The following is a 16,353-nucleotide window of genomic DNA, read 5'->3' on the forward strand; positions in this document are numbered from 1 at the left end:
AAATCCATTAATATGAAAAGTGCTTTATTAGCTAACACAGATAGATGGTGCAAGGTTAAACACCAACAACTGTTTTAGAACTGGGCGTATTGTGGCAATGAACAACTACGTGAAGAGCCTGGTGCTGTGTGGAAGCAAAGCTGTGGTGTAACTGGGACCAGAGCCCAGCTCTTCTTGCTACCAATCCGGTCTTAACCTTGGGCGATTCAAATGGTTTCTGAAGGGTCAGTTCCTTCTTTTTGTTGTTTGTGGCAGAAAAAATCCTCAGTCCTCTAAGTCTTGTAGCTGCTTCTGTGCAACTGAAGAGTCCTTCTTGTATATCCATGCCGAGCTGGAGCCACGGATCCTGTTTGCAGTTTTTCTACAGAGAATGGCAACAAAGAGGACAGATACAGATGGAGGGCAAAGAGGTGACTCCCAAAAACACTTGTTGAAAGATCCTGTTCTTAGCAGGTCTTTGCAGAAGACCTTGGATTGAGAGTGAAATCACCATGCAAGGCATACACAGCAGGCTCTGTGTTTTCATACACTTCATCTCTTTTTTTTTTTTTTTTTTTTTTAACTAGTTCAGCCTTTAAAAGAGACTTAAAGGAGTGTAAAGTTGAACCAATGATAAATCTTTGTATCAAAGGCAGACAGTTAATACAAAATGACAGTGAATTGGTTTAAAAATTGGCCATTTATAGCAAAGGAAATGATCTATCAAATGCAACTTTGAAGAAACACTGTTTTCCTTCTCCACGTTATTTCATTTTATGCCATAGAGTTTGCTTGGTGTGACCAATAATAATATTGGGATGGATGGACCACGCCAAACTTCAGCCAAAACCCTAGGGCTCAGACACCTGCCAAGTCACCACAGCTTGATATGGTACCATTTACTGGCTGAAACTGTGGCAAGTGCAGAGCGGGCTGCCCCCCGCTGCAGACGGCTGTACCCTGTGTTTGCTGCGGGCGATGAAGGGTTTCCTTTGGCTCAGCTGGTGGGGGGCACCCTGCTCACTCCCAAATTGAAACTTCTTCCAATGCCTCCAGGTAGCAATGGTCTTGTGTAAAGAGAAACCATTTTGGCTGATGTGACTAAGCAGCCTCAGACCAAAGGAAGGACAAGTACTTGAAGCGCTGCATATCCAGGGAACACGGGAAAGAGCCTTTGCATCTTTCTCTAGACTAAGGGTCACCTTTGCTTGCTTTGTTTCTGTCTCCGTTACTGCAAGTAACTAGCAAGACTGGTAAAAGCTGCCCTTAGCTGAAAAAATCATTTTATACGAACATTTCTCTGTACGTTAGACGAACCCACTGTACAATATACAGTCTTGTCTAAATGTACATAGTATTTATTTTGTAGCTTTTAAGTTGGTTTTATTTACAACAGGCCTTAGAGTACAGCTCACACGCAGTAGTTAAGCTCTGGCAGTACTGATGTCAGGTCACTAACATGTTTGCAAGTTACATTTCTAAGTCATAGAAAATTAAAGAAAAAAGACTTTAAAATAGCTGTTTTATCTTCAGATATAAGGATCACAGAACGCATTTGCAGATGGCTGCCAAACCCAGCCGAGGGCGCTCCCAGGGCCGCCAGCACGCCCAGCGCGGTGGCATGGGGGCAGGAGTGGTGGCGGAAGGTGTGACACACACGGCTGCTTGCTTCAGTCACTCTGCGACGGCGCTCGAGGCAGCGTCACGCTCTCTAATGGCCCCACTCCTCTTCCCGTTCGCTGACTCCCTCTTCTTCCTCTGGAAACGCTGACTCACTCTGACTCTTCAGATGCTTAATCCCTGAAAGTATAGAAGTCATGGTTAAAGTTGAGTTAGCTCATGTCACTTCTTTTTTTCCTGAAGGAAGAGTCAAATCCCCAAACTAATGGCAAGTTTTTTAATGCCCATGCTGACGCCCTGTTTCACAAACCTCAGTTAGTTCAACCAATACTATGGTGTATTTTCAAAAGAAAAACTCTCTTCTTTAAATACAGGCTCTTAGGAAATCTATCACATTTTGTTGAAGATACTGCTGAAAGATGCCTTGTAGAACAGAACAGTGTTTTCCCTTGGTAATCCTTGATCAGATTAGTACTGACCATCTCAAGCAAGTCAAAAGTTCTCGAGGCTTAGACAGTAGACATGGGAATTATTCTTCCAGAATTTCAACCTTCTGAGACAGATCTGCTGAAAGTCATTGCTCACATGGACCCAGTGCCCCACCATCACACCTTCCCATATGCATCAGAGGTGTTTTCCAGCCTGCATCCCTGTAGTCTGCACAGGACCTGCGGAGCTGTCCTGACACAAAGACGGCATTGCATCCAACAGAGGGGGAATGCTGGCGCTGAAGCCATGACCAGATTGAATCATTTCTCACATGGAGAAGGCATTCTGTTGACCTCTGAATACCATGTGGGGCTGGATGTAAAGGGTAAATACCTACCATGGGGTATCTAGAAGTTTAGGTTTGACGAAAGTTGTGAAGTTCCTGCTGCTGATTGGTTTCAGCCAACAAATGAAGTAGGTTCTATGAAAACTAATCAAATTGCAAGGTTATTTTTCCTGTCCCGTGTTTAGTACAAGCAAGCAGGCTCAATGAGTGGGCCTAATCCCACCTTCTCCACTCCACCTTGGTGTGGTAGAATTCGAGCTAAAAAAGGAGTCAAAATCAAGCTAAAAAGATGACAGAGAGGAGAGACAAGAGATGAACGGTTGTTATTTTCAAGAAAATCTAAACAGGAAACACGCAAGATTAGTTTCTGGTTCCCCTAGTTTTTGACAAAAAAAGTTGTAGTGGTAACATCACTGTTAGTCAAAAATGCATGATTTTGAAAATGTAAGCCTGAATTAGGTTTTCTGACATTACTTCTGTAACATGGAAACATTTTTTCTTTCATTGTAGATCATACATAGTTCTATTCACTATTTCTAATTCTCAGAAAAAAAGCTTCCCTTATGCATCAGTTCCTCTGTTTGTGGAGGAGAAATTGCAGCCCAGCTACTTCAGATAAAAGCAGCTGGATAATCAAGCACCCCACTGTCATAACACTTGTAGAGGCACAATTTTCAAAAAAGGGATGGACCCTGTATGCAGAAAGGTTTACAGGGCAAGAGCCAGATTACCTCAAGCTGCGAGTGAGAGGAATTGATAGTGTATGTTCAAGAGTTGTGGTCCCAGCACCACTTAACCTGGAGGTTCCTAGATGCTACTGTTTATGTCCACACCATTCCAAAATGAGATAGTTTTTTCCAAATGCATCACTTAAAAAAAACTTTCAACAGAAGTTACTCCAGTCCAACAAAATTACAAATAGCTGCAAACCAGATCTTACAATGGGTCGTACAAGGGGAGTGCTGCTGGCTCGACTTCCAACAGGAGCCATCACTGCTCTGTGCTGGGCTCCGGGCTCCTCTCTCTTTTTTTTTTTCCCACACAAATGAGAGTACTTGGTTCCCTGGGAGACTGTTGTTCAGACGTAAACCAAGCAAATAAATTAATGCTTGCAAGCTGCAGTTAGTGTGCCCTGCAATAATCAAACCATTTCCAATTAAGTAACTGTGATACATGGAGAAACACTTAGGGTGCTCAGCTACCACCAAGTTGGCCTCTTTAGCAACCCCCTTTAGTAAGACAAACACTTTAAATATGATTTCATCAAACTATAGGTTAATGGACATTCATTTCAAAATGGTGCTGTGTTTGTAGGGCGAATTTGTCTCCTGTGTTTACCTCTGGACTTGCAGAGCCATTTCTTGTGCGTTCACAGTACCCATCTAGCAGCTACTATTCAGTACTTCAGAGAGGAATTGCTGGGAGCCAGAATGTGGCCTTCTTTAGGGAACATTTCAAAGATGAAAGAGGGAAAGTTACGGACAGAAAAGAAGGCATGTGATACACAGTTAGTATGATGAAGTTTCATGGAGTGCTATTTTTGGCAGGAGTGAAAACTTTTGGCTATGTGGTTTAATTGCAATAATCAAAGTGAAAATTGGAGGGAATGGAGAGGAATGACATCAATGAGCATTACTCACTGATTTTCAAGTAGCAGGCAACTATCAGTCTTACTTACTTTTTATAACCTCTGTTCTCTGGCCTGCCTTTACCTCTGCCAGTCATTTAATGCCACAGTGTCATTTGGAAGCGAGGGCTCCAAATGCTTTCTCCAGCACTCCAGTGCTTTCCTGCACTGACCAGTAAGTGGTCACAGGGCTTGGTGTCATTGTTCATAGGCCTCAGGGTGTGCTGATGGCATCAGGTTGTCAGAGTTAACTGACCCTATGTGTAGCGTTATGAAGTAAGATGCCCAGCTACACAGCAAAGTAAGTTAGCATAAATCGACGTACAGGTAATGAAATTCCTGTCAGTAGCTGAAGAACATGTGTGACAGAAAAGATTGGTGGCTTTCCTGAAAAGAGACATTTCATGCACAAAGCGTCAGACATTTACAGCACAAAGAAAGTCTGGGGTAATAAAAATACCTAGTTCAATGATAGCAATCATACTCTTAGATTAAAAGCTTACCTAGCCACGTAACGTTGCACCACAGTGGCTGCCATGAGTGGTCAGAAGGCCCTGGGCGCTGGAGCTGGGCATGCCCAGGAGCACAGTGGTGCATTCATCCACATCTCCTGCTCAGCTAAAATAACTCCAGAGAGGGGCCGCTACAGCGGCGCTCCTGTCGCTCCAGCAGGGTTATTGGAGCTGTGTGCCCTGCCCTTTGTCAACAGAAAGCAAAGGATAAGCAGGTAGCGGAGGTGGAGCTATATCCACAGAGGTATTTTTTTTATAAGCTGAATCTATTCATACCCAGTATCTTTGTTTAGCAATATCTGGGTTCTTTGCTGAAAGGTTGCATTCTGCTAGAGACTGAGTGAAAACTTATTATTCAGGTCACCCCAACCGTTTCTACGACTGCTGCCATGGTAATGTTAATTTATTAGAAAGGGTATTTCCTTCCCATCTTTTCAATCTTCATACACTGGTAACAAAGTTCATGGTCTCAGCTTTCTCAAATAGTAATCACTAGGCACCAGTGCTCTTCTTTGGGGTTCGCTTCTATTCATTGATGAAGCACAGCGGTAAAGACGAGCAACGAATACAGACGCTAAGATTTTGCTCGCAGAAAAAGAAACCAAACCAAAACAAACCAAAGCCAGGGTATTTGGGGGGATATATGGGGGATATTTTAGAAGATACTGTTTGTACATACAGAGATCCAACTTAGAAACATCACGTTACTGGTTCCATGTAAACTATACAAGCTTCAGTGGCAAACAGGGAGGACTGCAAATGCTGATCCAGAGTTACCCTGTCCCATCAGTGTCCCTTATTCCAGGCAGCGGGTAACTGAAGCTGTGGGCACCCCTCACCCTCCTGAAGCACTGTGCCTGCACCGTCCTGATGCTGGTTCGTTTCTCGGGCTGCTCTGCCCCCGCCTGCCCTGCCCTTGGTGCGGAGGTGGCTGCTGGGTCCGAGCCATCCCGCTGGTCCCCAGCTCCCACTGTGCCCAGCCCAGCTGCTGCTGCGCGCTGTCACGCCCTGGCTGGGGCTTTGCTCCTCACCTGGGAGAGCTGACAGCTAACCCCTTCCAGCCCGCAGGCTGCCCCTTCCCACCGCTCGCTGGCGATGATTGCATCCCTCCAGCGTGCTCCAGCTCTCCCTCGCTCTGCCTTACAACAAAGCTTGTCTGAACGCTGCTGCTCCGTTTCTTTTTCCCTTTCCCCACCCCCTCCTTTTCGTGCTTCTGAAGCCAGCAGGACAAGAATTGTTTTTCCTCAAAGGGCTCGTATTTCACTGCAGGTAATTTAATCCAATTAATGCTGATAAAGAAACCCTTAATGCCAAGCCAGATTCAGCAGCCATGCACTAATACACTTTGAACTGGTAATTCTTTTTAGATGAAGTCACTCCCTCAAAGCATATTTCTAGATTACTTATAAATTATGAGTGCGAATGGGACAACTTTCTGGCATTTTTGCGGTCACAAAATAACATCTATGCTGTTTAATCAACAGCTGTCTTTTTGCTTCTCTCCATCTGACCAGAGCACCAGATTACAAGGCTAAGCAGTGTCACAAGATATGAAAAAAACAAGTGCTCCTGAATTAAATGTCTCCCGGGGGGGGGGGGAAATATCAGTAATTAAGGCATCTCCCTATCTCAAGTAATTAAAGCAGCTCCCCATCCTATTTAACACTTCTTCCTTCACCCCACTTCACTGTCCAAAGAACGGTGTTAACATTTGCCAAACCCAGGACTGAAGTCTGGTTGGCAATTTGAATTCCCTAAAGTTTGAAGGGTTATTCAGTTTTATGATCCTCTCTCTGTCAAAAACACATTGCAGATTTTCAGAAAGCAGTGAAAGGTGTAGCTGAGCCACAGACAAAGGAGCTTGATTTTCAGAGTCTCAGAACTCGAATCACTTCGAAATTACCAAGCAAACAAACCTGGCCAAAGAGGATAATGGCCAAATAATGATGTCTATTTTATGCCAATCCTAAAAGAAATATGTTCTGGTTCCTCCAGCAAAAATGAGAATATCAAAACAAAAATCATGTACTCATGCCACTAAACAGGAAAAAGAACTTTTCTTTCTTATGGAACATTCTGGTTTGATTTTGTCAGTCAAGTATTTTTTGACTTATCTGAAACTTCTTCCTGATTTGGTGGGGTTTTCTCCCCAGCTGAAATGAATTTTTGAATTAAAAAAACAACAGGAAAAAAAACCAACAAACAAAACAAATGAAAAAACAGCATCCACCACAGGTCTTTGGCTAAGTTGGATGCAGTGGGAAGCAGTTGTGAAGGTGACAGAGCCCAGAAGAGCTGTCAGGTCTTCAGGGGCAACCTCCTCCAGGCACAGGTGTGACCCACACTGATACAGGAGAAGAAGCAGCTGTAGCAGAAGACTGTCTTGGCTAAGCGGGACCCCATGACAGTGCTCCAGTGCCAAAAAGATGATGTGTGCAGTGGATAGAATTCAAGACAAGGTAAAAATGAGGAATATATTAAAATATACTGGCCCAAAATACAGGGACGGTGTTAGGAAAGCTCAGGCTCAGACTGAGTTGAAATTAGGAAAGGGTGTCAGGAGCTACAGAGGGGTTTCTTCCTCCGCCTTCCCAGTAAAAGAAAAACAAGGAAAATGTGGACATGCAGCTCGGTGAGGTGAGCAGTCTAGCCATAGACAAAACTGAGGTGCTGAACACTTTCTTTGCCTTGGTCTGGACTGAGAAGTTCTACCAGGTATTTGTGCCCACAAAGTCCAAGGAGGGGAGGAAATGCTGACTAAGCGATCCCTTGAGAAATCTTGACCCACAGAATCCATGGGACTGGTGGGCTGCATGCGAGGGTGCAGAGGAACCACCTGGTGTCAGTATGAGGCCATTCTTTGTCATTTTTGAAGGGTTGTAGAAAGCAGGAGAGGTCCTCAATTACTCACCATGCATTAGGCTGTGCCTGCAATACTGTATTCGCGTTCTCTGGAACACAGATGGAGGGTGTAATTGCACCTGTGAGGCTGATCTCAGGGACGAGGTGGCTTTTCACTCCATAAAATTGTGGGGCCAGGCTAAATCAGCATTTCCATACTAATTTTGGGAAACGTACAAACTCATAATTGGTTGTGGCCATTGCGATCTATATATACATATATGTGACATATACGTACATATATATATGTGAGGTATGTATGTTTCTATTTGTTCCCAAATAAAAGGGATGAAAACAAGGGGATTAAGGGCTTGCATCAGACCAAGTGCTACTGTATTTCCAAAATCAAGACACTTGGAGCATCGCTTGTATGTGACCGGTACACCTACAGACAATATCTTGCATAGAAATCACATCCCAGGTGCGTAGAAATGTCAAAGAAGAAAATTCAGTCACCGGAGAAGGAGGCATAGGAGCGGGCTGCCCTGCAGAGCAAGTCCTAGCGCACCTACTGCTGCTGCTGAAATGGGGCATCTTTCTACCGGGCTTTCAGGGGCAGATCGTAAATGTCTCGGTCACTCTCCACTGGTGCACGGTGCCCGAGGACTGTCACTGCAGTTAAAAGAATATGCTGGCTGCCAGCAGATGTAACAGATTTAAAACCCGTATACTGTGTAAGACAAACAAAGCCTGCACACTCCTGTTACAAAAGAAACTGCTTTCTTGCTCAGCTGGGCATCTGTACAATGGAAGTAACACAGACTCTCAATACTTCACAAGATGTTTTGCCAGATGTTTCCAGAAGCATCGAGTGCTCCATGTGAGGAAACATGCTCCCTTCTGCGGGTCAGTGCTAGGGGAGATCACCGAGGCTCTCCCTGCAACAGGCACTGCAGCACAGCTCAGCCAGGCACAGCACAGCCCCCTGCTCCAGGGAGACACACACACACACACAAAAAAAAGCACAAAACGCTTCCTGCTGTTCCCACCTCCAACACAAGCCGAGGACCATCAGAGCCCGCGGGAGCAGCTGCCTGGCAGAAACCTCCTTCCATAGCAGCCGAGCAATTATTAAATGCTTTTCCTCTCTGTGACTTTTATCAGTACAACAGAATACAGCTTAACCAGCCCCCACTCTCAGCATTTTCTTCTTCATAAAAGTTCAGAGAAAGCAGATTTAGTGATTTTCCAATGTTCATTGTCAGGTGCATGCCAACTACACTACCGAATTTATTTCGATGTCTTGTCTTCCCCCTGTCCCATTTGGTGAAAGTATCAGAAACACAGCTGTCATTACTGGTTATGGTAAAACTCAGGGCTTACCCCCTGAACACACACTGGAAACATGCGTCCTAGGAACTTTGACCTTCCTGATCAAAAATTAATTTGTCTGTCCAGAAAAAAAATTAATTCCTACTACATACATTTTTTGTTTTAAACAGCTGAAATACAGAAAGGTATATATTCCATGCAAGAGCAGGACAGTAAATCAGTCAGAAAAATGTTAGTGTTTCCCAAATGCCTATTTTAAGCCTTCTTTTGTTTCCTCTTTGCATAAATGACCTGCTTTCTATCTCACTCATCTGTACAACCAGTTCCTGAAACCTTTAATCCATTTTTACTTAATTGGGTGGTTTAGATAAGCTCTCCTTGCATACCAGTCAGAGTTCAGTGCTTAAGCTTTTGTTAGTAACACCTTAAAATGCGCTGACCCTGTCCTTAACCCTACTTGCCTCCCCAGCTGCTGCCCTCCTCCCTCTACCATTCAGCTCGCCAAAAAGCTATGAAGCTTCAGCGCTCCGACTGCTAGGCTTTTAAATGAGCTTTTTCATCCTTTCTCCCACATTGGACTGAATGCTGGAGAGATACGACTGCCAGCCTCCCCAGCCACTTCCAAATCCTCCTCAAAATTCTCCGTTACGGAATTTAAGAAACAACCAGAGAATATTTTGGTTACCAACATGCTGAGACAAAGGCTGTTGCATTCTTCCCTAGCACTCTGCATCTGTTCCTGGGTTTGATTGCTACACCCCAGCTGGGACTTCCCCAGTGCAACAACCCAATTCTGTTAAATGTTTGAGCAAGGTTTAATGTGGCATGGTCCTAATCCCTGGTGCAGGTTCCTGAGTGCTATGTTAACATCGATACAATACAATTGTGGCATACAGCGATCAGTGGGGGGTTACCGAGTATGAACTAAGAGCTTGACCGCGACATGATATTTGTATGCAAGGAGAAAAATGTGTTTTACATACCTTTCCTTGTGTTTCTGCATTCCCGCCTACAAGAATGGCTTCAGTCCACCAACCTGGCAACAATTCTTTCATCTGCTGATGCTCACGTTCGTAAATCACGGCAGATCCCCCGTGGCAGGAGGGTAGCCCTGCCTCCGAGCAGACCCCGCACCAGAGCAGCGGCCCAGCCTCGCCGAGGGTGGCAGCTGTGGTGTGTCCCAAGGCAGCCACTCTCCTGAGTGGTCCCTGAGCCACCAGTAGCCCAAAGAACATCAAAAAGCAATCTGTGACATGACAGCAGTAAACCACATGGACCCGGACCTTGACAATTCCCATGTGCATGAGTGACCAAACAGAAAACAAATGTGAGGAAGAGAAGACAAAATAAAAGTAAATGGATGTGGAAAATTTTGCTTTATAGATGCGGGCAACTGAGAACAGTCTGCCTGACACAGCCTTTGGAAGTTTTCTAAAAGTTAGGTTGTTCTTTGCTGAGAAAGACTGACAAATGCTGCTCTGTGGGGGTCACTCAAGGGATTCTGAATGGTACTCGTGCCTGTAAGCTTTTGTTAACCGAAGTTTCATGGCAAACTAATTACTTGAGGCTTGATAACCGACATGCAAAGGTCTGCCCTTACTTTGTGGTCAAGGAGTCTGAACACAACCAGGTCACTTGTTACTACACAGGGCTTGGTCCTGCTGCTCCCAAAGTTAACGGGGCTTCCTCTCACTGATCTCGGAGAAACAAGAGTCAGCTTCCGTGATTGATCTGAATTTCCAGTTATAAAAAATAAATAACTTAAAATAGCTACTGTTTATTTACAGTGAATGTATGTGAAATACTGTAAATTAATGTTCTATGTGGCTTTAACAGTTGAGGTATGGGATAAAGAAAGCAACACAGAAAATTGGCACACTAGGTCCTCTCAAAATCCTGTTTAGATTATCCAAAGAAAAGCCAAGTCAGGCTGTCACTTTGTCCTTCACAGCTGATGGAGTCTTCAAAGGCCAGCAGACATGGTGGCCTTCAACATTTAGAATAAAAAGAATCTGAAGCACCAGTGTGGTGGTTTAAACTATGTTGACACTTTAGCAAGCCATAAATCAGCAAAAAAAAAAAAAATGTGTGCTTAAGATGAGGCTGAGGAGGAGAAAAAAATTTAGATGTTATGATTATGAGACCAAGATATTATTCAGTCATGCAATTTCATCTACTTTTTTTTTTTTTTTCTCTAACGTGCATCTCTTTCACAAGTGCTGATGACTAAATCAAGACGAATGATCTGAAGCACTGGCAAATATGACAGGTTTATGTAGGTCACATATCTGATCTGGATCAGATCATCAGCATATCCAGCAGGTCACCATGGCCTCATAGATGTTTGTGAGGGATCATTCGGAAACCAAGCAACAAGGGCTGACTAATTTTCTAAATGTCTGCTGGTTGTTACTAATTTCTCTTTCGCTGTAGTCATACAATACTCATTCCTCACGGTGAGCCTTTTACATGACAGATTCTGGGTCTCGTGCTCCTTTCTCCCCATCAAAAGACTCAGTGTTAAACTATCACAATGAACACTGTATGAAAGCAGCAAAATTCATGTTGCAAATGTCTGGCTGCTTTCCATTTTGTTCCCTCACAGCACTTCCCACTCCATTTTTCCCTCTCAGAAGTGGCTTGAAGCCGCACTGGCTCCATACAGCAAGCACGGAGGAGCTGCTCCAGCACAGAAGGGCTTTTGTCGGTCCTCTGCAGGCTGGCCAGGACATGCACCACAGGCAGGGGTCAGCTCACTGTGGCCCAAGGGACCGCATCTCCCACTTACAGTAGCCAAAAGAGTAAATAGAGAGGCTTTTGTCGCCCCAGGCAACTGCTGCTGGTATGTAAACATCTCATCTGGTCCCTTCCTTCCTCGCTAGCCCTCAGACTGCAGAAGTTTGCAGGGTTCAAGTGAGCAGCAGAAGCCCCTGCAGGCAGCGAAGTGGAGGTTTCAGCTTCCAGCAATCTCAGCCCAACACTAACTATCCTTCAGAAAGCCAGAAAATATTTCTCAGCTGATTCTGTGGAGGATGGCTCTTGGTCAAATACCTCAACAGCAGCTTGTGCCGAGGAACGTGCGGCGATGACTCCCCCACTGGTGCTGAGGCTGGGCAGCGCTGCGAGGCTCCGCTGGGCAGCCGCGGGCTGCCACCAGGAGAGGATTAAAGTTTTTCAGCTGACATTTTTTCATCCCAATCTTTCATAGTTCAGAGCTAGACTTAGAGCTGTTGATTAAGTGTGCTCGAATTCAGTCAGCGCAGGCAGATCTTCAAAGGTGCTGTGCTTTGGCAGGTCCTGGGAAGGTTGGATGGCCAGACCCCCCCTCGGAGAGCAGCTCCCTGGAAGCCAAGTTTCATGGCTTTCAATGTGTTTGTTTGCTGGAACTGCTAAACCCTCACTTTTAACACCAGCACCACTCGCAGCCAGGCAGCTGTCTGTCTAACAGCAGATCAAAATCACAGGACTGGCAGAATTGTTCCCTTATGTCAAAAGATTACAGTAATTCCATCAAATAAAGGGCCGTATTTTCAAACCTGGATCAGCTACTCCATAACAGAAGCCAATAGCTCTTCCACTGTCACAAAATATGTATTAGAACTCACTGGCCGTAGAAGTTTACAAGTAGCATTATCTAAGCACGTCCTCTTTATATTAAAATATCTTACATTTTCCCAGGCAACTTCTGTCGTTCTTACAATTCACCACATGCTGATCTGGGCTAGTTCATGTTTCCAGTTTGAGACACTCTGTAGGCTGACTAACTTAAAATAAGCCATGAAGGGAAAAACAAGAAATTGGTTTTACAGCTAGAAAATCACATCAGTCAAGACTTGGGAAAGCTGATGCTCAAGACAATATGCAACGATGCTCAGTATTTCAGCTGCAACATCTAAGTCCATTTACCAGTAGAGACAAGACAAATATTAGCTATACAGACTGCTATGTACAAAATAAAACAATGTTACCATCCTGCCTGCTGTAAGTAGGTGAAGGGAAAGGCTAAGGATGGTTAGGAAAATCTTAACTTTCATATGAGGTCTTAACTTCTGCATTGTAAAATACATGGCATCGTGCAACATAAAGTAGGGATCAAGTGGAGAATTAGGCTGAAGGGTGTGCTTTATGCCAGAGATTCAATTATATAAAAATAAGGGTCCTTTCCTAGCCCTTAGATCAATGAGCATGTACAAAAGTGATCCTCCTCTTGTCTCTAGGAACAAATGCTTTGTTCGCAGCTACTATTCCTTTTGCTGAGGATAAAAAAAATTAAAAAATAAGAGTTCTGCCCCCAGTACATTAATATATTAAACGGTGATTTATATCCTATTGTGAGAAAGGGAGTTGAGTCTCATACCAATTTAATTTCCTTTAATCTGTTCCTGCCAATAGTGGCAACCAAGAACATTTTCTCTTTTTTTTATTTTTTCTTCCCCACTTCCTAATGGTAAACCTCTGATGTTCTCTCCTGGCTGCTTCTCTTACTTCAGCACAGTTATTCAAGACTTTATCTTTTCTAATACAAAGCAGAAATTCATCCTGTCCAAAACTGCTGCTGAGGCTGCACAAACCAGTCTTCAAAGCAAATGTATCAGCATTTCTAAAGGGTTTTACTTCAGCAACTAATTGTTGGGGGAAATGATGTATTAGAGAAGCTGAACTGAAGGAGCCTGAGCTGTTTGGATCTTAAGTGGGCTGAGATTTGCACCTACTTGGGATGTGAGGTAGTTACGGCTGCCATGATATGGAAAAGTACACTGTGACACAACAGTCGCATGGCTCTTTTCATGCCATATGTTTTAACTTCAAATAAAATGGCTTCCATTCGAATGGCAATTTCCATTAGGGTTTAAAAAGTTTCTTGGCTGGCAGAGATCTGTTTCTAGTGGGGACAGATGAAGCAGCATGCCTCTGCTGCAAAATCTGTCACAAAGGTAGCGTGGGGCACGCAGCTGCTGGGGGGCTGCGACAGCCAGCCCGGAGCAAGGCAGACATGCTGCACGCTGCTGCTCTGGCAGGGCATGCGGCAGAAACAGAATGGAAAAGGAACACCCCTCCTCAACTGCAAACTTCTGAGCAGTGAGAACAAAGTGCAGCATTTTTACCTACCCTTCGCTTACAGTGATTGGCTCGTAAATAAAAATGTGTGATAAAAAGTCCAATTAGTAAAGCAGGGGAATGAAATCTTATACAGCAAAATAACCTCTCAATGTGTGGCAGTACCACTGATAACAGTAACAAGCACCTTTTCACTCTCCAGCCTGGCCCCTCCACAAACCTTTTTTTTTGAGGAAGGTAATTTTGTAGATTCCCTTTGAAAACAAAAAAGCAAACAGCTTTTTTGACATTTTGACAATGTCAAAAATACATGTACATGAATAAAAGAGAATGGATCTATTCCCTTTGTGAAAACAAATATTTGTCTCACCATAATTTTGTGTTTGGTTGGGTCTCTGGATGGCAAAGAAGGTTTTTTTTTTAATCCTAGGGACATTTATTGATGTAGACTTTAGTTACGCGACTAGGATTCTCAGCCTGATGAGCTCTGTAGAGCCCAAGCGAGCTTTGGCGCTGCGCTGGAGCTGCAGCTCACACCCCTTTGGGCAGGTAATTTTTCCTCAGAAAGTTTCTCTGCAAAACTTAACCTGTGTAGGGAGTGATGTTTTTATGTCCTAAATATGCATAGGATTCTGTTAACTATGAAAGGTAGGCTTAAAAAGCAGCGTATAAGGAACAAGGGGACATAGGTACCTCTGCAATATTGAATACCGTGGCAGACTTGAGGAGATATGAGACATGTAAGACCCCATCCAGATTGGACGTACCAGGTATTTGGCAGCTGTGACCGGATTATCATACAAGGACCAGCAGCTGGATTTAGGTCCAGTCACAGGTCAGCTGCAGACAGAATCTGGGATCAGATTTCACCAAGATTTTAATCAAAACAAGTAATTGGAAATGCCTACCCTTAGTTACACAGGGCAAGTGCCACCGCGGTCTCACTAGTTTTGGCCATGCTGCCTGGCAAATGTTTTGCTCAATGCACAATTATTTGTTAGACCCTGGGCAACTTCCATTTTGCTTTTAAGTACAAAAATACGTGATTCTCCCTCCTTGTTGTGATAATTATAAACCCCGTTAAAAAAGGTTACATGGTCAGAGCCAACCTGACTTTACCTCTGCTTCCTCGGTCTTTATCTCCCTTGTTTCCTGCTCGCTGCTGTGGCAGCGTAGGAACTTGCCCTGTGGGATGTCCAAGCCCGGGCGTGTGGCTAAGCACAGATGCCCACTGACCTTCAGGTACTTTACTACTGAACGCACTTGCCTGTGATGCCTTGTGCGGTCAGCAGAGAGAGGCTTCCAGGGCTTGATTCTTCACTTGGCAGCCTCTAACGAGCCCGGGGTAGCTCCATGCCTGGCTGGGTTTAAGCAGGATGGATCCAGGCCAGAGCATTTGTAAAAAGGACAGTAGCAGGCTTCAATAGCTGAATATTTGCAGTTCTTTGGAGCCTTACAATTTTTGCTTGCTTGTGATTAGAAAAACCCTGGAAATTTCACATTTTCCTTTGTGAGTAAAGAAAGGAAAAAACATTTCATCAAAACATTTAATACTAGCAGTACCAAAAAGTTTGATTTTGCCTAGTTTGTTAAACATAAAAATTTAGAAATACTACAGTAAAATTAATTTAATTTTTTTATACAAGTTCAAAACACAAAGGAAATTAAGGTTTTTGCATTCAAAACCATACTGAAAATGCTTTAGGAAACATTTGCATTTCCATCACTTCACGAGCCATTTCTGAGCAACTGTATTTCAGTTTTCTTTAGGCATTGTTATCTGACTTCACCATTAACGGACAGCATTATCCAGCTGCTTGCTCTTTCCTGGACACCTGCACTGTGGCCCTACTGCTTTATATTTTGGCTGACCTGGGGATTTTTCTGAGATGGTGAAACCTAAACAGATGAGAAAAAACTTACTGCCGATCCTGAGGGGAGAGAATCCTTGACAGAGAAGGGGAAGCTGTGATCCTGAGAAGCAGAAGCCTGAGCACATGATGGGTGAGCAAAGTCCTGCGTGTAACGACTGAGCAGCTTTTGCTGTTTCACAGCTTCTTCTGTTTCAGCCCCAGGCCTGGCACGGTACCCTCAGCATTCTGTTCAGTTTATATTCTGGATCCATGTTTTCTGTTTCTGTTATTCTTTTTGTGGCTGTTATTTCTTTCCTTGGTCTGGGGCAGACACAGCGCAGAATTCGTTAATGACAGATTTAAATCTCTAGCTGAATACCCTGTGCAGCCTGAGATTTTTAGGGTGTGAATGAAAAGCTTTCCAGTGAGTTGTACTTTTTAAAATGAACATGGGACCAAAATGCTTGCTGGTCAGCCAAAAATCCAAGGTGGTGTTTCTCTGCCATACACATTCCATGTGCTGTGTGGCTTTCACTTTTAATTAATCCAGTCTGTTTGGTTTCTGTCAGAAGTCTATAAGCTTCTCTGTTAATTTGCTGATGAATCCCCTACTGAGTTATAATTATAATCTTCACTGTGATCCTTCTTATGATGACAAAGGAGATAGGATTTTGGCATCAGCATAACCTGACATCAGTAATATTGTAAACGTTGAAATGAGCTCTTTTCTTTTAAGTATTTTATAAACACCTTCAA

General features: G+C 43.9%; 2 protein-coding genes across 2 annotated transcripts in view; one reads left to right on the forward strand and one right to left on the reverse strand.

The window, feature by feature from the left end:
• The window catches only part of PDE1A (phosphodiesterase 1A), a 248,849-nt gene that overhangs the window by 232,193 nt on the left and 303 nt on the right, over positions 1-16,353 (forward strand). Inside the window, exon 20 of the transcript XR_008823670.1 lies at positions 15,505-15,748. The gene's annotated coding sequence lies outside the window, so the exon portion shown is untranslated. The remainder of the gene's footprint in view (positions 1-15,504; positions 15,749-16,353) is intronic.
• The window catches only part of PPP1R1C (protein phosphatase 1 regulatory inhibitor subunit 1C), a 54,021-nt gene continuing 37,675 nt past the window's right edge, over positions 8-16,353 (reverse strand). The window contains exon 5 of the mRNA XM_056350228.1: positions 8-1,779. Within this exon, the coding sequence (XP_056206203.1) occupies positions 1,691-1,779 (89 nt within the window). The 3' untranslated portion in view covers positions 8-1,690. The remainder of the gene's footprint in view (positions 1,780-16,353) is intronic.

The sequence above is a fragment of the Falco biarmicus genome, chromosome 8, assembly GCF_023638135.1.
Source record: "Falco biarmicus isolate bFalBia1 chromosome 8, bFalBia1.pri, whole genome shotgun sequence".
NCBI classification, from domain to species: domain Eukaryota; kingdom Metazoa; phylum Chordata; class Aves; order Falconiformes; family Falconidae; genus Falco; species Falco biarmicus.